The sequence below is a fragment of the Nyctereutes procyonoides genome, unplaced genomic scaffold, assembly GCF_905146905.1.
Source record: "Nyctereutes procyonoides isolate TBG_1078 unplaced genomic scaffold, NYPRO_anot_genome, whole genome shotgun sequence".
NCBI classification, from domain to species: Eukaryota; Metazoa; Chordata; class Mammalia; order Carnivora; family Canidae; genus Nyctereutes; species Nyctereutes procyonoides.
Window position 1 is genome coordinate 21,352,229 of NW_026575122.1, and position 24,680 is coordinate 21,376,908.

A 24,680-nucleotide genomic window follows, 5' to 3' on the forward strand; every position below is an offset into this window, starting at 1 on the left:
ATATATTGAGAAAGAGATTTAATAAAGATAGTGTTGAATATGCTATTCAACAAACATAGCATTGGATACTTACTATGCAAGTCCAGTGTGTATCTGCTTTTGGTAGTTATTCTGAGGAGTTAAATGTGCAGTTTCTGATCAGGTTGTTTTCTCACATTGGCTGTCATATCAATATTCTGCATACCAGATGACTAGGGGGAAGAAAAGAGTGTATTCTCATGTATAATCCCTTTTAAACTTTGAGCTCTTAAAAAAAAAAAATCCCAAAGGTTGTTTGTTATCTAATCAGATTATTGTAAAATTTTATGACCTTTTCCCCATTTTTTGTGTATATCCTGAAGCATAAAAATCTTCCCAATAGAGTATCTCATCATGTCCTGTGAGCTTTCAGTACTGTAGCCCTTACCTCTCTGTCTAGCTGGGGAGTAGCCCTCTCTAGCACTTGTTAAGAGCTCTGTCTCTGAAATCCCAAGGACTAGACTCTTCTTCCTGACTTGGATTTTCAATGTGCAGATTTCACAGGATTGAAACAGGAAGGAACGTCATAAAGGAATAAGTTTCAAAGCACAAGCTGGCACTAGAACTTGGCTAGCTTCCCCTGCAAATGGCCATCCCCCTGTAGCTGTCCATGTCTAGCAGTCTCTGCCCTCTGCCTTTGTAAACATGTTTATTCTCATCAGTCCCTCCAACCTGAAACTTTTTTTAGGTTCCCAGAAGAACAGAACAGTCCATTTGCTATACCTCATCATTCTCAATTAGAATCTGTTCTGTTGAACATAAAGACTTCTAACTCTGGGAAATGAACTAGGGGTGGTGGAGGGGGAGGAGGGCGGGGGGTGGGGGTGAGTGGGTGACGGGCACGGAGGGGGACGCTTGACGGGATGAGCACTGGGTGTTATTCTGTATGTTGGCAAATTGAACACCAATAAAAAATAAATTTATTTATAAAAAAAAAGAATCTGTTCTGTTGAAAAATCATTCCAAAATATTTTGTGAATTAGTGCCCCTCTAAGCAAAACCTATGAAGCCAATTTGGAAAGCATTTTCGTTTTTGAACAAGCTATATGTATACATGCAACACACACTCATAGATATCAACTTGTATTTATATTGATTCTTTCACATTATCCAAAAGACAGTGGACATTGGTGCTATGCATATACCAGAGCTACAAGTAAGAGAGACACTTGCAAGACTAGAATGTCAGTTCAGAAGCTCACTGTCATATCCCCGCCACTTCCTATTAAGAAGTGTGGTGGGAAATATTTAGGCTTTTCAAAAATTGCTTATTTAACATATTGAGTTATTCTACACAGTTTTTGTTCGACCCAAATCTGATCTGCCTAAATCATTTAAATTACTGTGACTACTTTTTACTCTTTTAGCTCTAAATCTGTGTGTTGCTGTTTTTTTTTAATACTGCAAAAAATGCACTGATGAACCGTTGGTGGGGATTATAAAATGGTACAACTGATATGGAAGGCAGGATAGAGATTCTTCAAAAAATTAAAAGTAGAACTCCTCTATGGTCCAGCAATCCCATTTCAAAGAAGTTAAAGGCAAAGTTGAGGAGATATTTGCACATCCTTATTCATAGCAACATTATTCACAATAGCCTAGGTGAAGCAACCCAAGTATCCATGGACAAATGAATGGATAAACAAAATGTGGTTTATGCATACAATGGAATATTATTCAGCCTTAAAAAAGAAGAAAATCATATCACATGCTACAACATGGATGAAGTTTGAGGACATTGTGCCAACTGAAACAAAGCAGTCACAAAAAAGACAAATACTGTATAATTCCACTTACATGAAATGCCTAGAGTTGATGAATTCATGGTGGTTGCCAGAGACTAGTGGGGCAGGGGAAGGAAATGGAGAGTTGTTATTTAATGGGTAGAGAGTTTCCATTTTGCAAGATGAAAAAAGTTCTGGATATTTATTTCACAATAATATGAATAGACCACACTACTGATACGTACCCTTAAATGGTTAAGATGACTAATTTTAGGTTATGTGTATTTTACCATAATAATAACACTATACTAATTTCCAGGAATTTTACTCCTAAGTATTAACTCAAGAGAAATAAAATTATGTATCCAAAGACCTGTACTAGAATATTCATAGCAGCATTATTCAGAATAGCTAAAAACCAGAAACAACCCACATTATCAACTGGTAAATGGGAAAACAAATTGTGGTATAACCATAAAATGAAGAATACTATTCAGCAACACAAAGTGAAAAAAAAAAACCTGCTGACTCTCAAAAGCATTGTGCTAAGTAACAGAACTCAGAGACAGAAGAGTAAGAAATGGGGATCCTTGGGTGGCGCAGCGGTTTGGCGCCTGCCTTTGGCCCAGGGCGCGATCCTGGAGACCCGGGATCGAATCCCACATCAGGCTCCCGGTGCATGGAGCCTGCTTCTCCCTCTGCCTCTCTCTCTCTCTCTCTGTGACTATCATAAATAAATTTAAAAAAAAGAGTAAGAAATGTATATTTCATTTATATGAAATTCGCATAAAGACAAATAAATCTGTAGTGCCGGAAGACAGATTCATGGTTTCCAGGTCAGCGAGACAGGGAAGGAGAGGGATTGCAAGGGGTATACGTCAACTTCTGTGGGTGGATAAAAATGTTCTCTGTTGTGCTGATAGTAATGGTTACACAACTATATACATTTGTCAAAACTCATCAAATAGTGTGTTTAAATTTGTGAATGATAATGTATGTAAATCATTACAATAAAATTTAAAACACACTGCATCTAAACTGAAATCTTCCCATCAATCCTATACTTCTTGTAAAATAACAAGTAATTTTGTGGCTGCATTTCAATGCCATGCAAGGAACTCTAGTCAGGGCATGAAAGTCAGATTACATAGATGCTGCTTGCAGCTCTGCCACTGTGGGAAGGGTAGGAGCAGGAAAACATCTGCACCACTACCATGCCATGGATTCTCTGGTCCTAATTTATCTGCACTTCAATTTTCCCACCTGTGATATGAACAAATAAAGCTAAACCAAGCCTACTATCTTATGATCCTTCAGTTTATTTAGCCCCTAATCCAAACAGACCTTATTCAATATGTACCCTGTTTAGAGACCACTAACTGTGGATCATATCAAAATGCCAGCGTCTGTCCTGAAAACCTTCTAATTGCAATATTAACATCTGTGACTGTCGGAGCAAAGTGTGATTTATAATTCATATATCATTGTACTCAATGCTATTACCTCAAACAGTTTGAAGAACCAGAGGAAAACAGGTTTCCTATTTAGAATTCCACTTCTTCTCACCTTCTCTGTTCCATCTCCTATTTCTATAGGTTCTGCCACAGGCTCCATTCCTTCAACAGCATTATATTTCACTGACTACATCTCACATCTAGAAGACCACACCAGCATCCTCCGCTTTGACAAGGATGAGGTTGAGAAGAGCTGCGGGGTCTTGATCATCAATGACTCCCTCTATGAAGAGGAGGAATTCTTTAGCATTTCACTGAGCCTGCCAGTGGGAGGGCGACTAGGAGCCCAGTTCCCCACCACCAGGGTGATTATCCTGGCTGATCCTGATGATGGTAAGTCCATTTCCTGCTTTCAATTCTTGGCAATAATTGCCTTCTTCGTATACTGTCTTTCAAAAGTTGAGAGACAAATTTACTTCAATTATCTATTAAAGGAATATTTGATGTTCCTCCTTCTCCAAAGGCTGTGAGTAGCTTGTCAAACACATAGATATCACCAACACCAAAAACAAAAAAGCAATTTAGGAAGATGAAATATTTGTATCTGACCCTACTTAAAAAAAAAGTCTAGGGATACCTGCGTGGCTCAGTGGTTGAGCATCTGCCTTTGGCTCCGGTTGTGATCCTGAGGTCCTGGGATCAGGCTCCTTCCCTACAGGGAGCCTTCTTCTCCCTCTGCCTATGTCTCTGCCTCTCTGTCTCTCATGAATAAATAAATAAAATCTTTTTTAAAAAAAATTCTAAAGAAGTCACCTAAGGACCAAAGTTAAGTATCTCATTCCTCAAACAGATCTGCCCACAAAAACCTTCATCTTAGTAGCAAAAGGAGGCTTGCTCACAACAGTAAGTACATGAGTCTTCAGATGGTACAAGGGTACCTGGAGGTCCAGCGTGGAGGCATCCAGATTTTTTTTCCTACCCCTGTGTGGCAGGAAATTTGGCTCCACTCACTTCCTGGGGAGCTCAGCTGAAATTCAGCCAGAGAAGTGGGGCGGGGGGGGGGGGGGGGAGATGTCCTCACTTCTCAATACCAACTCCCTGGCCCAGATGTGATAAGAAGTATCAAACCCAATATTATTTTCCTAGGTCTCACTCGCCCTTTCTACAAGAGGCACTTTCAAGAGAAAATGTTGATAAAGCCAGGGGCAGGATCAGACTATTTTATCACTAGTCTCAGCCTGCTTCATCTATCAAATGTGCCTCCATTAGGACTTGAGAATCTGTGAGTTGTGTGTTCAAATCTAGGCAAGATAAGGCTGGTTGTTACCACAGACCCAAAATTCGTGTGACTGCTTTATGGATATGCACAGAGCTTTCATGAAACTGAGAGCTGTGCCAAGTGATAAAAACAGATTGAATTGGGGGTGAAGAGTGTATACAGTTTCTAGATGGTATGGCAAATGTACTACATTATTTCAGTGAAATGATGTTTTTATAGCAACCATAGAGAAAAAGAAAATATGAGTGAGATTAAAAGTAATTAAAGGTAATTTGTTTTTTGTTTGTTTGCTTGGTCTCCTAAGTGGGTTTATTTGTTGATGTTGCACCCTATGGACAAAATCTCAGAGTTGGACAGTCAACCAGTTTTGCTCCATTAAAAAGAAAAAAATCAAAAAAAAAAAAAAAAAGAAAAAAAGCATCAAAGACTAAGTTCCATCCCAAAACGTATTTTCACAAGCTAAGAATAAGTATAGATCCTGAGGTCTAGGCTTCCTTCACTGTGTATTTTTCTTTTAAAATATTTCCCTATTAGCAGCCCCGGTGGCCCAGTGGTTTAGCACCACCTTCAGCCCAGGGCATGATCCTAGAGACCCGGAATTGAGTCCCACGTTGGGCTCCCTGCATGGAGCCTGCTTGTCCCTCCGCCTGTGTCTCAGCCTATCTCTCTCTCTGTGTCTCTCATGAATAAATAAATAAAATCTTTTTTAAAAATTTCCCTATTAGAATTAAGAGAATGATATTTTTCTTAAAAAATGTGAATGAATTTTTACTATATGGAAATTTAGAATTTATATAATCTTCTCTGCTAAACCAAAGAGTTACTAGGTAATGATTACTAAGAATATTAGTATTGATTATCCAATATTTCTGGAAAGAGAAATGTTATTTATAGTCTTATATATAAATTATCTGTTGTTTCCCAACAGAAGAGAAGGAAAATCTGAGTAACTTTAACTGAGACTCCTGAAAAATCCAATAATCAAGTATATTTGAAAAATATGAAGAGTCGGTAAAAGAGCAAGAACAGTCTGAAAGGAAAGAATGATAATATGATATTATATGGTTTTTGAAGTTCAAATGAAAGATTCTTTTTAGTATCAGGCTTATAATTAGAATTATGGCTAGAGCACCTATCTCTCTCTTTTTTTTTTAAGATTTATTTATTTATTTATTCATGAGAGACACACAGAGAGAGAGAGAGAGAGGCAGAGACACAGGCCAAGGGAGAAACAGACTCCATACAGGGAGCCTAACATAGGACTCCATCCCAAGTCTCCAGGATCAGGCCCTAGGCTGAAGGCGGCGCTAAACCGCTGAGCCACCCAGGCTGCCCTAGAGCACCTATCTCTTACTGTGAGGTAAGGAAAGTTTGCAGGACTAAGTTCCAGAGACTGAGAAATTCAGCACCAAACAAGAAGAGAAAGGAAGGGACTTCTCAGATCATTCTATATACTTTTCTTCATGGTAACTTTCCTTTTATAACTAATTTTCAGTTTGATGAGGAGCAATTCACATGAAAATGTGGAAATCTATAAACATAAAGCTTCAAATTCCTTTCACCTTCATCATACCTTTCCCTATGCCAGAAAGAGTGATGTCAGTACAGTTTGAGTTCTCTTTCTCTGCTAGACCTAGTTATTGCTCCAAGTACACAAGAAAAAAAAAAGTGGGAGGAAAAAGAAAATCAGGAAGTGGAATGCCAGAATGAGAAAATCTTGCCCTGGGAGCCTGGAGACTTGGATCCTGAGTTTGGGCACTACTACTGCTCCAGGTGACGTTGGGAAGATCAAGGTATCTGGGGCTCAGTTTCCCAATTTGTAAAATAAGGAAGTTTAAGTGGGTGATCTCTGGGGAGGGACTCTAGCAAACTCTAGCATTTGATGGTTCTTGAAGTCATTTTAAGATGAAGACTTCAGTTAATTATTACTCATACCCATAAAATGAAGTATCTTACAGAATATTTGAGTATTTTTTAATAAAATTGTGCCATGAACTTAAAAATTTGTAATAAAATTTTACTCCTAAAAAAGTCAGATAAAGAACAGAGCTAATCACTGTACTTGAATGGTCTTGTGATTAAGACTGTCCATTTTGGGGATCCCTGGGTGGCGCAGCAGTTTGGCGCCTGCCTTTGGCCCAGGGCGCGATCCTGGAGAGCCAGGATCGAATCCCACATCGGGCTCCCGGTGCATGGAGCCTGCTTCTCCCTCTGCCTATGTCTCTGCCTCTCTCTCTCTCTCTCTGTGTGTAACTATCATAAATAAAAATAAAAATAAAAAAAATTTAAGACTGTCCATTTTGTCTTCTATTTCTCCAGGGCTTCCCCCAGATAAATAAATTCCTATTGTTTAACTCAGGCTGTTCTTTCTCACATGGGTGCTAAGAGACTCCTCAAAATAAAGCATAGAGTTTTAAGCTCTATTTTAAATATAATATAGTGTTCCATGCTTTAATACTTTCTAGGCACATAATGACTTACCTTTGATAAGGAAGTACATTACAATCTCACCCACACATTTAGAAAGATGTGTATCTTAAAAAATCATCCTGGAAAACTAAAGCAAAAGTAAAGAATAAGAGTGCCTGACTGTCAATAATTTTCTTTTTTCCCAATAAGAAGTATGTTTCCTGCAGCTCTTTACCTAATACTTTCTAAGAGTTTATCAAAAAACCAGTGTCTCTCAACACTACAAACACCAGAGATGGTCATAAATTAACACAAAATCCAGTATATTATACATTTGCTAACTTGTAGTATTGTTTGAAATGATTTTAGTAGATTTTTAAGTAATTAATTTATTCAAGAAATATTTATAGTGGCCTACTGTGCACTTAGTATAAGAATACAAAGTCAAACAAGCTCTTTCTTCTGCCTTCTATCACATCTGACTTGATCTCTAATTAAACTATTCTCAAACTCATGAAGGATTTTGAATGGGGGAAAAAAAGCATGTGCAGAAATAACGATGGAAGATTTTTAGTTCATTATAAACAATCTTTATCACTACACATTTTTCTGAGCAAGTCACTGTTAATTGTTGAATTCAGGAAACTTGCATTCAGATCCTGTAACACTTATTGAAGATTGAACACTGCTAAGCTTAAAACAAAAACAAAAACAAACCAACAGTTACTTGTTAACATATGCTCTTCTTTTTTTTTTTTTTTTTAAGATTTTATTTATTGGGATGCCTGGGTGGCTTGGTTGAGTGTCTGCCTTTGGTTCAGGGTGTGATCCCAGGGTCCCAGGATTGAGTCCCACATTGGGCTTATTTATTCATGAGAGACACACAGAGAGAGGCAGAGGGAGAAGCAAGCTCCCCATGAGGAGCCAGATGCAGGACTCAATCCCGGGACTCCGGGATCACACCCTGAGCCAAAGTCAGCTGCTCAACCACTGAGCCACCCAAGGACCCCCTAACATATCCTCTTCTTAAAGGAGACTCTATATGGGCAGTGACTTTACAGGCAGGAAATTGCTTGATAAGCTTGGGATCTGAGCAACACCATCAAGCCACAAGCCATCTCTACCCCTGGGTAAATACTGCCAGAGGTCCTGGACTGTCAAGATCCGAGGTCAGAATACTCTTCCTCTTAACATGGCTGAAAATGGGCAGCCCATTCTTTCTTATTCTGGCTGCTTTCTCTTTTCTAGATTCCACACAGAGTAAACTTCAGCTAAAACTATTTTGCTACAGATGTGACCAAACTAATCTAGTCCCACTCTCCTGAGATTGCATGGTCACATTCCCTGTAGTTCTACTAAGTGCCCAATCTCCATGATCCGAATTAATGATATCCATTGATATCCATTGATCCATCCCAATCTCCATGATCAGAATTAATGATATTTCAGAAAAGGTATCCTGTGAAATTCTAATGTGTGACTTCCTCCCCTTTCAGCTAGTGAGCAGGTGCTCATTTAGCAGCTGTTCTTGAATGACTGCTATAGGTACTACTTCCACTTTAGTCACTAGACTTAAGATAGAGATTTTGCCATTCATGCTGCTATCATTTTATCTTCTTGAGAAAACATCTACAGTGATTATTAGCATACCTACCACATGATTATAATCTTTTGAAATATTGATGTGAAATGATAATTCCTCTAATTCAGTTTTTAAGCATTAAGCTTTTATTAAACCCTAATGTGTAGTGTATCTCAGGTAATAATATAGTTGTCATTTCAGTCAGGAATAAAAACAAGTGTCATACAAAATTGATGATTTGGGAAAATATTGAGGAAAGTGTACATTCGTTTTCCAGGGTTATGGTTTTGTGTGTAATTTGCCACAGTGTAATTTGACACTTGTTAAGTGCCAATAGTGCTTTCTTTGTTCAGACATGTCAAGTCCATCATCTCATAGCAAAAGCATGTTTTTATTTAGGCCAACTAATGACACAGTATCCAGCAATCTAAAGATTTACCCAGGTAAGTTAAAGGAAAACTTTTTTTTTTCTAGTTAGAATTGGGATGAAATGGGGTTTTATGTTTAGTTGGTTTTGGGTTTTTTAGATAATTTTTTTAATTGAAGTATAATTTACACACAATGTTACATTAGTTTCAGGTGTACAACATAGTGATTTGACCGTCTATGTCTTATTATTTCATCACAAGCGTAGCTACCATCTGTCACCATACAATGCTATTATAATACCAATAACTATATTCCCTGTGCTGTACCTTTAAAAGGATGAAGTTTTTTTCATTCTACTTAGCTAGATTCTGAGAAACGTTTTGCCTCCTTAAACAGGGGTCAAATATCCCCTTGTCAAATGGGTCACCCACAGAATATCTTTGTAAAGGCGACTACCATGGAGTAATATTAGAAAAGAAATTGTACAGAAGCAGAAACAACCTAACCATCCAAGATCCCAGCCCTACACCACCACAAGAACCCTTCTACCAAACATCAGCTATATGGGGGCAGATAACACAGAATATGGCCAATAAGTGTTAGCTGAATGAATGCAGGCTTCACTAGGCTTCAGACCCTAGCTTCCATTTGCTCTATACCAAGGGCAAGAAGAAGCTGAAGACACTTCTTAATTAGCAAATTGTGTCTGTTTTATATATAAACACTTATGACAGGTTTCTGCTTTTCTAGTGAGAATGTTTCTTTCCATTTTTAGTATGTGCTTTGAAAACTTATAATCTGCTACAAAACAAGAATTGATGCCCAATTTCATAGAGGGCTGTTAATTTTGCCCTGAGGCAATAAGATTTGTATAACATGCATAAAATTTGCCTATAAAGATTGCCAGCTAGATTAGTATCTTTATCATTAAATGAGTATCTAACAGAATGATGATAGATTGAAGAAAACATTGTAAAGAAAAACTGCACTTAACGTGTCATTTTGGTGAGATCAGCACATCCAGTTTTTTTTTTTTAATGTGGTTAATAATGTTGCATGGGCCAAGATAAACTTCAACACATCAATGTTTTTAAAACTTGAAAGACATTGCTGTGCTGTAAAACCAGGAAACCATTCAGAAGAGCATCACTATGCTGTATAGGGCTATTCATATTATAATACAATTGCCGTAGGCTTTACAAGTAGAAAAAGTTTATTTCAGCCCTTACTCTTAACTTGGGTGCCAAGGATAACTGGAGATACTGCTGGACAATGCATAGTTTTCTCTAGAAGCCCCCAATATCCAGCCACTGGGTGCTGCTCAGGGCACTTAACACATTCATCTCCGACTACAACCCTAATACTAGTGCATAGTTCAAACCATGGCCATGTCTCACCTGGATAATTGCAATAGTTTCCTAATTGGTAGCCTTAACTCTTCCTTAAATCTGTGGCTCACCTGGAGTTAACAGATGTACAGAAACAACAACAACAACATTCCTCCCACCATTTCCATTGGCCCATTTTCATTCATCCTTGAGATCTAGCACAGCTTTATTTCCTCCCAGTCCTCCTCCTCTGAGCCTTTAGGTTGCTTCCTTCTTTTGTCAAAGCACTCAGAGGTTAGCTGACTGAAACTGGTGTGGCTGCCCTCTTATACCAAAAACACCTCAAAGACAAAGAATGAGTATTCCTCTACATCCCCAGTAGCTACCACAGTACTTAGAGCACAGAAAGGATGCTCAGTAGATGTTTAGCTGAACAACAACAAAAAATTGAATCTGATGACATGAAGTCTTACATTAAAGAACTAATGCTGACTCATAGGCATCACCTCTTTCTTTCTGAAAAATTCAGAAATCATTTTAAATAAGCGATTCTAGAATTTTTCTAGAGATTAAGCTTACCAGTTTGCTTCTAGATTTTATTTTCTCTGCTGAGGCAACAGAAAAAAACATTTTCCTATCTTCCAACTTTTGACACCTATCCTGTTCTGAGTGGTTTCTCAAAGTTTACCAATACTGTTTCTGTCACTTCATCTGCAAGTCCTTTTTGGATCTTGTCATGCCATTTCTCTGAATCTGGACATTGAATTAATTTTAAGTAGTGGCAGATCTCTTTTGAGAGCTTCACTTTCCAACTTTTCATATTCCCTTTTCCTATTTCCATTTAAAGAACATTCTCTGTGAAAGATAAAAACCATCTATAGCTATGGAATCAATTTAATATAGGAATGATATGGTTAAAACATCATACTCTCATAATGGCCCCACCCTTAAGGATTACTGCCACTGTCTCAGTTCTTCAGACAGAGCAGGGCCAAAGATAATAGGAGATGCTGCTGGGCAACACATAGTTGTCTCCATTTCAGCAAATCCCGTGATGCTCAATACACAGAGCATCTCAGAAGAGGTTCATGATTTTTCTTCTAAGTGATGTTATCCTCCTCTTGCATCTTGTATCTATCTTCATAGATATTTGATACATTTTTTCTCTGCACAGCAGCATAAGTGACCCAAATATGTTTTCTCTTTGTTACCTCTTGCCCTTCCCTAATACTTTACAGAATAAGTTCTGTGCTAAAAAATATATATATCACTTTGTCCCAACTTTTTTTAAAAAGCTTTGTAATAAGTTCAAAATACTTCAGAAGTGAATTAAAATTATCCATTAGACAAATTCTTGCATTCTTATTATAAACCAGCCTCTGTATCACTAAGGGGACAAAGACATTTGGACTATGGTCACTGACCTTGAGACGTTTGTATGGTTCAATAAAAATACAGAACAATGTGTTAGCTTGTTGGCTTTAACATTTTAACTTCTCACATAATTCATAAATCAGGAGATGGAGTTCTAAGGAGACCATTTGGGAAGTCATATGTGTCATGTGCAATATGGAAGATGCAGTGAATTGAAGTCTAGCGTTACCTGGAAAATCACAATGTAGAAGACAAGCTGGTTGGCCACTCTGATGGATGAGCAAAAAATAAGGGCTGCATCAGGATTAGGCAGTATTCTTAGAGTTTATCAAGGAAACGGTTGCAGGAGGTTTGCAATGGACCTAACATGAGCCTTGCATGCAAGAGAGAACAAAAATGAATTTGTCGTGGGTCTTGTCTAAAAGCGCCATCTAGAGGGGTGAACAATCCTCAGCAGAAGTGTTCCCAACATTAATGGGTTGAAGAATTGAGTGACCAGTAAGAATAGAGAAGCATCATCCCCTTCAAGGGAGCAGAGAAATATCCAGCTATGGGAGTGAGGGGTCTCCACAGAACACACAAAAGTGCCCACGAGAAACAGAATCAGTTTTCTTCCATCATCTAAGACCAGAGAGTGTGATCACCATGATAATACCAAGAAAAAGCTTCCCTTCTCCTCTTGCCTCTCCTCCCTCTTTCCTGCCCCAAATTTGGAACTATAAGAAACATTCAGCAATAGGGAGATGGCATGAAAGGTCTAGGCAAGAATAAAAAAGAGGAGGCCCCTCCTCTTCTGAGTGCAAGCCTCCCATCTGTGGTACAACTGAGGTGAGCCAATAGCAAGTGTGGCCCATCATCGCAGGCATAGAGCTATTCAAAATCTTAGGAACCATGGGTAAAGAATGCTTAATTTCTTAAGGGAGTTATTATACAGTTTCCCAAAGCGGGTAACTCTTAACAACAGTCTTAAAGAATGAGCAGAAATGTGTGAAACTGGCAGTTTGGGAAGAGAGTTCCAGCTCAGAGAACATCACCAGCAACAAAAGAGGCCTGTAAACACATGGTGTGTTGGGTACATGGTGAGCTGTTTTGTGCAGGTCCTGGGAGCATAACCTGAGCAAAAGGCAGATGCTTAACAGACTGAGCTACCCAGGTGCCCCTCTGGCTCACTTTCTATCTTTCTCCAAAATAAATAAATAAAATATTTTTTAAAAAATAAACATTTGTTTCAAATCCTTTTCATAGCAACGTATCTGGTATAGCAGCTAGAACTTGTGTAAGCTTTAAATAGCTGAATTCATAGACTACTTTCTGAAACACAGAGAACTAGATACAAACAGGTATACCCATAAAAATGCCAGCTTTCTCATTGTCAAACTTCTCCTCCCTTCAGGAAATGCACACTACTCTGCCACCTGCCCCCCAAAGTCTGATGCCCACTCTGGTTTCCTTCGATCTTGTCTTTCTAGGGACCCCTTCTCTGCCTCCAGGAGAGCATTTCTGGTATCCCAGCTGATGCAACTCTGCCTTCCTCTAGGATTTCTGTCTATCCCTGCAATCAACAAATAACATGAGAAAAGGATCAGCAGCAGTCCCCGAATTCAGAACCCTGGCTGGACTATCCCTCAACATAAAGAGCAATTTCTCCCGAGAAGAAAGCCTTCTAAATTCCCCCACCATCTTTTCCCAAATAATAGCAGACTTGCCTGAGTCACAGCTAGTTGGCCAATTTTCCCCAATTGGGAAATTTCTTTATATGACAGAAATCTTTTGAAACAGAAAAATGAATAGAATTCTAACAGATCTTATTTCACTGTACCACCTCAGGTTTGTGGCATGTGACTCTGACATGGTTTTGTGTGTGTGTGTGTGTGTGTGTGTGTGTGTGTGGCAGGGGTGTGGGGTGTCTGTTCTTCCTTGAGCCTGTGGGATCTGTCAAGTCTGATGATTGTGACAAATACCCAGGGTCACAGAAGCCAACGAAATATTGGCCTGGAGGGCTGAAGCATTCTTAGTCTGTCTTTTGATGCCTCCTTAGAGCCTATCCTGCACTTTGGGGATGCTGAGTATCATGTCGAGGAAAGTGCTGGCTCTGTGGAGATCTCTGTCTGGAGGACCAGCACTGACCTTTCACAAGCATCCTCTGTCATTGTGCGCTCCAGGAAGAGCGAGCCAGCCACAGCAGAAGGTGAAAGGGCCATTTAAAAAATATATCATTATCAACATATATGTATAAGGACCTCTGAAACTAATAATACACTATATGTTAATTAGTAGAATTTAAATTTTTAAAAAAGATATACATATTGGGTGGGATCTGGTCTGTCATGTGTAGTATGCCTGGTCTTTATTGACGGAGTCTGATCGTAAGTCTCTCCCACCTGAGCACATAAATTGTCTGTATATGTAATGATTTCGGCTGTTTATAAAGTAAACAGACTATTTCAACAGCAACCTTTATGATTCATTCATTACCCGCTGGCTTGTCATGGACCCAAATTAATTTCCAAAGCTCAGAATATTTGTAGATACTGTAAGCTATTCATAAACAGTTTTTCAGACCAAGGTATACCTTTAATGGTTGAGCAAGGCCTCCCAGGAAAATCCAGGCCCCTCATAGACCCTAGCAGGACAGGAGATTTGCACTAGGACTCAGGCACTTTCCTTGGCTTCAAGCAGCATGTCTTCGTGTCCCGCTCACCTTTGCCTCTCTTGATATGGACAATCAAGACCTGGCCAGCAGAGGAGCTAGACAGTTCTGATAACACTTCCTCTGGGTAGCCTGTCAGCTGCTTTACCAAAAAATAAACAAAAAAAAAAAAAAAAGAAGAAGAAGAAGAATTCAACGGGATATGAAGGGGAAATTTCCATTTGCACTGATACCCACATTTTCTTGTTTGCCACCTGCACATTTTAGTCTTCTACCCAGAAGGGTTATGGAACATTCAGGACTAGCATCATCTATATCCAAGACAATGACAATATTTTAAGATAAAAGCACAAATCCTGCAGATAAAACCCAGTGATATAAAAGCCTATGCTACCTGATGAGATATAAAGAGATTAAATATGCATTTATATCTGAGAATGTCAACCCAGATTCAATATGCATCCAGAAACACTTAAGGAAAATAAAGACATCCAGTTGAGTTTAGAGCACAGAGCTTACTCGTGGAAGAGTTCTTGGAAGAATTCACAGGTTATAACTCTCCAATGAATGTATCATAGCATATGGCACATGAAACTAGTAATGATGCTTACAAGTTGTTGGGGCAGTGCTTTTTTTCCTTTTCTTTCTTTTTCTTAATTGTCAGATAAGCCACTTTTCAGTCTGTTTTTGTGGAAATGAAAATAAATAGACTAATTGGCTCATTGGGCCATTTTGCTTGGGGTTGGGAAAATTAATTCTAATTCATTTAGATAAATCCCCTTGCATGTGAGATCACCCTTCTGCTAGTTCTCAGGTAGGGATGGACTAATAGAAGCAATACGTCTGCTCATCTTGGTTAACAAACAACAATAATTATGCATATGTAGTTAACTATATCATTACAACTTGTTGCATAAATAATAATTATAATTTCTTTGATGCCTATTATTTGCTAGACTCCGTGCTAGAATCCTTGTTGTACTATCTACAACCTTGTAAAATAGCAATAATTATCCCCATTTTCCAGTAAAAGAAACTGAGACTCAAGGAGGTTAAATAGTTTATACAAGTAAGCAGTGGTTTCAAGATCCAAACCACAGAGTGCAAATCCCATGGTCTCCTTACTCTCCTGCCTTGGCACTCTTCAGCATAATCTTGTTTTGCTTTTCTTAACATAACTACTTAATGGCTTTTTAAAAAATATAATTGAAAGCACCTGTGTGGCTCAGTTGGTTAAGGTCTGACTTCAGCTCAGGTCATGATCTCAAGGTCCTAGGATTGAGCCCCACGTCAGGCGCTGTGCTGTCCCTCTGCCCCTCCTCCTGCTTGTCTCTCTTTCTCTCTCTCTCAAATGAAGAAATAAAATTGTTTTAAAAAAAAAAGAAAGAAAAAGAAAAAATATCTTTGCAGCAATCTCAAACTTACCAGAAAAGTGACAAGAACAATAAAAAAGCACTTTTTCCCCTGAACCATTGAAAGCAAGTTGCCAACAAATTTGGAATCATCTTTCTGAAAACTTAGAATGCCATTTCTACAAAGACATTCTCCTCTATGACCACAATGCAAGCATGAAATCAGGAAATTAACTTAATACATTACTACAGTCTAATCCTTAGACCTAGGGCAGGGCAAGATGGCAGAGGAATTGGGCCCTCAACCCACCTGGCCCCACCAACCTACCTAGATAACTTTCAAACCATCCTGAACACCAACTAAGTCGACCTGAGATTTAAAGAGAGAACAGTTGGAACGCTACAGAGACAAGGGTTTTCACTTCTAACAAGGTGGGAAGGCAGAAAAAAAATAAAATATAAAAGAATTAAGCTGGGAGGGGCCCCGCGAGGAGCTAGGCTAAAGCCGGGCAGCAAGAGCCTCCCCTACTGGAAAGCCCAGCCCCAGAGGAGTGGAAACTTTAAAAAATCCGCACTGGATTCTTCCCAGAGGGAAAGGCGCTGAGCAGGGAAACCGAGCAGAATCGAGGGGCAGTGGAGCCTCCAGGCTCCCGGAGTCACTAATAGGGGAAGTGCGGCCGAGGGAGGGCGCACCACAAACCACAGGCCGATCTCGGTAAAGGGCTGGAACTCGCACCCGGCCGGGCCCCGGGAAAAGCCAGTCGGTCAGGCGGGGGCTCCGGATGGAGGGGCTGCAGCCTGCTGCCTTCGGGAGCCACGGCCCCGGGAGCGCGACTCCAGCAGCACAAGCCCCAGATCCCAGGGCACTGGGAGACACGGCCCAGGATCCTGCATTCCCCCGGGATGGGCAGAGGCAGGGAGGGCACAGGACAGTGAGGACTCTCCTGCCGCGGGGCACCCCCAAGCTGTGCAGGTCAGCGCCCCTGCTCCCTGGGAGCACCTAGACCAGTGCGGACTGGGAGCTGCGGTAGTTACTGCAGCAGCTGACTCCAGAGCTGGGGAGCTGGCCACTGCCAGTGTTGTTCCTCCTTGTGTCACCCTGTGCCTGGGAGAGGCAGGGCTGCCAGGGGACAGAGGCCTCATAGGGTAAACAGGTCCCACTGAGCCCGGCACCCGGCAGGAAGCAGGGCATCCCCACCAGGTGCACACACCTGAGAATCAGCACGGCAAGCCCCTCCCCCAGAAGACCAGCTGGAAGGATGCGGGAAGAGCAAGTTCTTGACAAAGCAGCGCTGGAAAGCTCCAGGGGAAGTCGAGGGCTTTACAGGATATAGAACCAGAGGGTACACCTCTATTTTTTTTCTTCCTTTTTCCAGTACAACTCTTTTTTGTATAAGACTGTAAATGTCCATTTTTTTTTCTCTTTTCCCAACTTAACTACGATATTTTACCACCTCTTCATTTTTAAGTTTCTTCCTTTTTGACTTTCATATTTCTAAAACTACATGTCCTAGATATATTTTCCACTTCCCTTCAACATACTCAACTTAATTTTGGGAGAAATACAAGAAAAGTTTTTTTGTTTTGTGTTTTTTGTTTTCTCTTCCTCGTGTTGTTCTACAATGGCAGAAGTTAATACCTTCTGAAACATGACCAGCAGGCACACAGAACCAAGTGGTATACCGTGCTGGTTCATTCTGTGAGATTCCTCATTCCCATTCTGCCCCTCTCTTTTATCTCATTTATGTTTTGGTAGTCAATGGTTGGGTCCTCTACAAGTATTTCTGGTTTATGTAAATTTGGCACTGAGCATGTTCTAGCATACAGAACTTAATATACTCTGAACCAAGATGATCACCCTCTAGGACCCCGCAGGTAGACTACATTCTCCATCAACTACAACTTCATCACCACCACCATCTCCCAGTCCCCCCTTTTTTCTTCTCCTTTTTTTCTTTTTTCTTTTTTTTTTCTCTTTACTTTTACCTTTTTCTTTCTTTTTTCTTTTTTTCTTTCTTCTTCTTTGGGATTCTTGGTCTTTCATTCTTTACTACTTTGTTTTAAAATTTGTTTTTCACTTTAGTGCTCCTTTTGTTTTATTTTATTCTGATCTTTAATTTCAATTTCTGGCCTCTGACCTTGGCAGAATAATCTAGGGTGATATTTACTTAGGTTGTGGTTGATATTCTTGATTCAGCCTGTTCATACAACCACTCTGCACTGAGCAAAATGACTAGAAGGAAGAACTCACCACAAAAGGAAGAATCAGAAACAGTACTCTCTCACACAGAGTTATAGAATTTAGTTTACAATTTGATGTCAGAAAGCCAATTCAAAAGCACAAATATAAAGCTACTGGTGGCTCTGGAAAAAAAGCATGAAGGAATCAAGAGACTTCGTGACTGCACAATTTAGATCTAATCAGGCCAAAATTAAAAATCAATCAAATGAGATGCAATCCAAACTGGAGGTCCTAACAACGAGGGTTAATGAGATGGATGAAAGAAGGAGCACATAGAAGACAAGTTGATGGCAAGGAAGGAAGCTGAGGAAAAAAGTGAAAAAACAATTAAAAGACCATGAGGAAAGGTTAGGGGAAATAAATGATAGCCTTAGAAGGAAAAATCTACATATAATTCAGCTTACAGAGAGCGCCAAAAGTGACAGAGGGCCAGAAAGCATATTTGAACAAATCATAGGTGAGAATTTCCCTAATTTGCGGGAGTGGGGGTAGGAAACAGGCACCCAGATCCAGGGGATAGAGAGGTTCCCCCTCCAAATCAATAAAAACCATTCAACACCTTGACATTTAATAGTGAAAATTGTGAATTCCAAAAATAAAGAGAAAATCCTTAAGGCAGCAAGAGACAAGAGATCCCTAACTTATATGGGGAGAAGTATTAGATTAACAGCAGACCTCTCCACAGAGACCTGGCAGGCCAGAAAGGGCTGGAAGGATATATTCAGGACACTAAATGAGAAGAACATGCAGTCAAGAACTCTTTATCCAGCACAGCTCTCATTCAGAATAGAAGGAGAGATAAAGAGCTTCCAGGATAGGCAGAAACTGAAAGAGTTTGTGACCACCAAACCAGCTCTGCAAGAAATATTGAGGGGGACTGTGTAAATGAAAGAGGAAGCCCAAAGAAATAACCCACAGAAACAGACACTGAACAGGTATTACAATGACACTATGTCTTTCAATAGTTATTCTGAAGATGAATGGGCTAAATGATCCAATCAAAAGACACAGGGTTACTGACTGGATAAAAAAGCAAGACACATCTATTTGCTGTCTACAAGAGACTCATTTTAGACCTAAGAACACCTCTAGCCTGAAAATGAAAGTTTGGAGAACCATTTACCATTCAACTGGTCCTCAAAAGAAAGCTGAGGTAGTAATCCTCATATCAGCTAAATTAAAGTTTATCCCAAAGACTGTACTAAGAAATGAAGAGGGACACTATATCATAATTAAAGGGTCTATACAACAAGGAGACCTAACAATCATGAATATTTATGCCCCTGATGTGGGAGCTGCCAAGTATATCTATCAATTAATAACCAAAGTAAAGACATACTGAGATAATAATACACTAATAGTAGGAGACTTCAACATGGCACTTTCTGCAAATGACAGACTTTCTAAGCACAACATCACCAAAGAAACAAGAGCTTTAAATAATACGCTGGACCAGATGGGTTTCACAGATATATACAGAACTTTGCATCCAAATGGAACTGAATACACATTCTTCTCAAGTGCACATGGAACTTTCTCCAGAAGACCACGTACTGGGTCACAAATCAGGTCTCAACCGACACCAAAAGACTGGGATTGTCCCTGCATATTTTCTGACCACAATGCTTTGTAACTAGAACTCAATCACAAGAAGAAATTTGGAAGAAATTCAAACATGTGAATGTTAAAGAGCATCTGCTAAAAGATAAATGGGTCAACCAGGAAATTAGAGGAGAATTAATAAGATTCATGGAAACTAATGAAAATGAAGATAAAACCATTCAAAATCTTTAGGATACAGCAAAAGCAATCCTACGAGGGAAATACATCACAATACAAACCTCCCTTAAAAATTGGAAAAATCTCAAATACACAACCTAACCTCGCACCTACAGGAACTGGAGAAAGAACAGCAAATAAAACCTACACCAAGCAGAAGAAGAGAGTTAATAAAAATTCGAGAGAGCTCAATGAAATAGAGACCAGAAAACTGTAGAACAGATCAACAAAACCAGAAGTTGGTTCTTTGAAAGAATGAATAAGGTAGATAAACCATTAGCCAGTCTTGTTAAAAAGAAAAAAGACTTAAGTAATAAAATCATGAATGAAAGAGGAGAGATCACAACCAATGCCAAGGAAATACAAATGATTTTAAAATGAGCAGCTATATGCCAATAAAATAGGCAATCTAGAAGAAATGGATGCATTTCTGGAAAACCACAAATTACCAAAACTGGAACAGGAGGAATTGAAAACTGAACATGCCAATAACCAGGGAGGAAATAGAAGCAGTCATCAAAAACCTCCCAAGACACAAAAGTCCAGGGCCAGATGGCTTCCCAGGGGAATTCTATCAAACTTTTAAAAGAGAAACAACACCTATTCTACTAAGGCTGTTTCGAAAGATAGAAAGGGACACAGAATACCACCAATCTCGTTATATGAAGCCAACATAACCTTAATTCCAAAACCAGACAAAGACCCCACCAAAAAGGAGAATTATAGACCCATATCCCTGATGAACACAGAGGCAAAAATTCTCAACAAGATACTAGCCAATAGGATCCAATAGTATATTAAGAAGATTATTCACCATAACCAGGTGGGATTTATCCCCGGGATGCAAGGTTGGTTCAACACTCATAAAACAATCACCTTGATAGATCACATCAATGAGAGAACAAACGAGAACCATATGATCCTCTCAATAAATGTGGAGAAAGCATTTTAGCAAATACAGAATCCATTCCTGATCAAAACTCTTCAGACTGTAGGGATAGAGGGAACATTCCTCAGCATCTTAAAAGCCATCTACGAAAAGCCCACAGCAAATATCATTCTCAGTGGGGAAACACTGAGAGTCTTTCCCCTAAGATCAGGAACAGGACAGGGATGTCCACTCTCACCACTGCTATTCAACATAGTACTAGAAGTCCTAGCCTCAGCAATCAGACAACAAAAAGAAATAAAAGGCATTCAAATTGGCAAAGAAGAAGTCAAACTCTCCCTCTTCACAGATGACATGATACTGTACATAGAAAACCCAAAAGACTCCACCCCAAGATTGCTAGAACTCTTATAGCAATTAAGCAGTGTGGCAGGATACAAAATCAATGCCCAGAAGTCAGTGGCATTTCTATACACTAACAATGAGACTGAAGAAAGAGAAGGAGTCAATCCCATTTACAATTGCACCCAAAAGCATAAGATACCTAGGGATAAACCTCATCTCTTGGTAAAGGATCTATACCCTAAAAACTACAGGACACTACTGAAAGAAATTGAGGAAGACACAAAGAGTTGGAAAAATAATCCATGCTCATGGATTGGAAGAATTAATATTGTGAAAATGTCTATGCCACCCAGGGCAATGTACACGTTCAATGCAATCCCTATCAAAATACCATGGACTTTCTTCAGAGAGTTGGAACAAATCATCCTAAGATTTGTGTGGAATCAGAAAAGACCCTGAATAGCCCGGGGAATATTGAAAAAGAAAACCAGAGCCAGGGGCATCACAATGCCGGATTTCAAGCTATACTACAAAGCTGTAATCATCAAGACAGTGTGGTACTGGCACAAAAACAAACACATAGATCAATGGAACAGAATAGAGAACCCAGAAATGGGCCCTCAACTCTATGGTCAACTCATCTTCGACAAAGCAGGAAAGACTATCCACTGGAAAAAGGACAGTCTCTTCAACAAATGGTATTGAGGAAATTGGACAGTCATGTGCAGAAGAGTGAAAGTAGACCTTTCTCTTACATCAGACACAAAGATAAACTCAAAATGGATGAAAGATCTAAATGTGAAACAAGAATCCATCAAAATCCTAGAGGAGAACATGGGCAACACCCTTTTTGAACTCGGCCACAGCAGCTTCTTGCAAGATACATCTATAGAGGCAAGAGAAACAAAAGCAAAAGTGAACTATTGGGACTTCATCAAGATTAAAAGCTTCTGCACAGCAAAAGAAACAGTCAACAAAACTCAAAGACAACCTACAGAATGGGAGAAGGTATTTGCAAATGACATATCAGATAAAGGGCTAGTATCCAAGACCTATAAAGAACTTATCAAACTCAACAGCAAAGAAACAAACAATCCAATCATGAAATAGGCAAAAGACATGAACAGAAATTTCACCAAAGAAGACATACACATGGCCAACAAGCACATGAGAAAATACTCCGCATCACTGGCCATCAGGGAAATACAAATCAAAACCACAATGAGATACCACCTCACACCAGTAAGAACGATGAAAATTATCAAGACAGGAAATAACAAATGTTGGAGAGGATGTGGAGAAAGGGGAACCCTCTTGCACTGTTGGTGGGTATGTGCACTGGTACAGCCACTCTGGAAAACTGTGTGGAGATTCCTCAAAGAGTTAAAAATAGAGCTACCCAGCAATTGCACTGCTTGGGATTTGCCCCAAAGATACAGATCTGGTGAAACACCAAGACACCTGCACCCTGATGTTTATAGCAGCAATGTCCACAATAGCCAAACTGTGGAAGGAGCCTCAGTGTCCACTGAAAGATTAATAGATAAAGAAGATGCAGTCTATATATGTAATGGAATATTACTTAGCCATTAGAAATGATGAATACCCACCATTTGCTTCAACATGGATGGAACTGGAGGGTATTATGCTGAGTGAGTCAATCAGAAGTAATCAATCAGAGAAGGACAAACATTATATGGTTTCATTCATATAGGGAATATAAAAAATAGTGAAAGAGATTATAGGGGAAAGGAGAGAAAATGAGTAGGAAATATCAGAGAGGGTGAAAGAACATGAGAGACTCCTAACTCTGGGAAACGAACAAGGGGTAGTGGAAGGGGTGTTGGGCAGGGGGATGGGGTGACTGGGTGACAGGCACATAAGGGGGCACTTGACAGGATGAGTACTGGGTGTTCTACTATATGTTGGCAAATTGAACTCCAATTTAAAAAAAACACCAAAAAAAAAAAAATCCTTAAACCTCATTCAAGATGCACCAGGTGTTGTCCAGTCATTGTTTACAGCAAGAATCCAGTTGAGATTTTCATTCTGTTTAGTTGTCATGTCTGTTTAGTTTCCTTCAATCTGAAATAGTTCCTTGTATTTCCTTGACTTTCGTGACCTTGATATTTTTCATGATTATCAGGTTTGGTGACATATAAAATGTCCCTCAGTTTGGGATTTGTCTTATGTTTCCTTATAATTAGACTCAGACTATGCATCTTTGGCAGTAATGCTTGCAGATATGACACTGTGTTCTTGCTGGATTCTATCAAATGGCACACAGTTCCCATTTTCTCATCAATGGTGCTGTTAACTTTGATCACCTGGTTAAGTGGTATCTGCCAGGTTTCCCCACTACAAAGTTATTTTTCTTCCTTTGCAATTAATATGTATTTTATGACTTGACGGGATGAGCACTGGGTGATATGCAATATTTTGGCAAATTGAACTCCAATATTAAAATATTTTATAAAAAAATATGCTTTTTATGGAGAGATACCTTGAGATAATATAAATATTCTGTTCCTCAATTTACTAACATATTTATTTATATCACTTAAGGTTTTCTATTTTATTCCATTGGTTATAATTGCTATCATTACATTTGATGACTTTTTAAATGAGTAGCAAAGAAACTACATGATTGGGTGATCCAATTTACAAAGTAACTAATAACCCAGGAAGTGGCAGAAACTCCATGCCTTAGTAAAATCGAGTGGAATGTGGTAATATTAACCAAATATCCGGCAAAGGTGAATGAGTGAAACCTAATGAAAACAAAATTCATGATAGTGTCCTTAATAATTAAAAAAGTGAATTTCTTCCCTACAAATTGAAGTTGCCTTCCGAGAGCCTTCAGTCTATTGGTGGGATTTTTGTGGAAGTACTTAGAAAATGTTGTGCCTGGTCTCAACATAGAGAACACTGATGAGGATGGCTTTATGATCGTGGATGAGCAAGACTATCATTGCATTTAGTAGAATATGGAAACCCCCTTTCTGGGGTTGAGCCCACAAACTAGGATTCTGAGAGTGCTGTGTATGTAGGAGAATGCTGTTTTTCTTTGAAGGAAATTTTTCTCTGAGGGAAAATTTATGACAATGAATCCTACAATCTCACTCTTGAATTTTCCTTTCCCATTAGCTGGAATAGACCACGTTGGCATCAGCCAAAATCTGGACTTTGCTCCGGGAGTGCATATGCAGATATTCCAAGTGATGATCCTTGGTGACCTGAAACAGCGCACCTTGGAGGGTCCTGAGAGGTTTAAATTAGTTCTCCTGATGCCAGTGGGTGCAGTGCTTGGAGAACCAGATAAAACCACCATTTTCATCAATGACACCATCTGACTATAAGCAGAGTGCTTGTAGCTCATTTGACTGAAAGACTTTAAGGATTTTAATACTCAAAATACATCTCCTAACAACAGAATGAGACTATATGTCTTTAGAGCTTAGCAGCTCTGAGTTATCAATGATATTGTACTGTCATTGGTGATATATCTATTCTGGTGATATGTGCAAATATAGACATGTGACTGTATAGATACATAGAGAGAAAGATACACATACGCAGAGAAAAGACTGAGCCCACAAAGGATTAGACTGTGCTCTTCTTTTCCTTTTCCTATTTTCTTTTACTTTGTTTCTGAAACTAGTGAAAGCCACTGTCACCAATTAAATCAAAAGTCAAGAACACAAGGGTTGGCTTCTCTTTGCCCATTGACGCTGGACATGAAGTACCTTTCAACTCTATACATACTGTCCACCTTCTTCCAGTGTACCAAGTTATTGTGATGAGCATGCCCTAACAAATTTGCAGAGAAGCCTAAAGCTCCTTTTTGCCAATTGCTCACTTTTCCTCCACAAGTCTTTATCAGAGC

The 24,680-nt window shown here is 39.3% G+C and overlaps 1 protein-coding gene across 1 annotated transcript in view; it reads left to right on the forward strand.

Moving 5' to 3' along the window:
- FREM3 (FRAS1 related extracellular matrix 3) overlaps positions 1-24,181 on the forward strand; it is an 82,953-nt gene extending 58,772 nt beyond the window's left edge. Inside the window, 4 exon segments of the mRNA XM_055336448.1 lie at positions 3,338-3,589; positions 13,576-13,725; positions 23,942-24,143; positions 24,145-24,181. Of these exon segments, the coding sequence (XP_055192423.1) occupies positions 3,338-3,589; positions 13,576-13,725; positions 23,942-24,143; positions 24,145-24,181 (641 nt within the window).
- Positions 24,182-24,680: the final 499 nt, after the last annotated feature.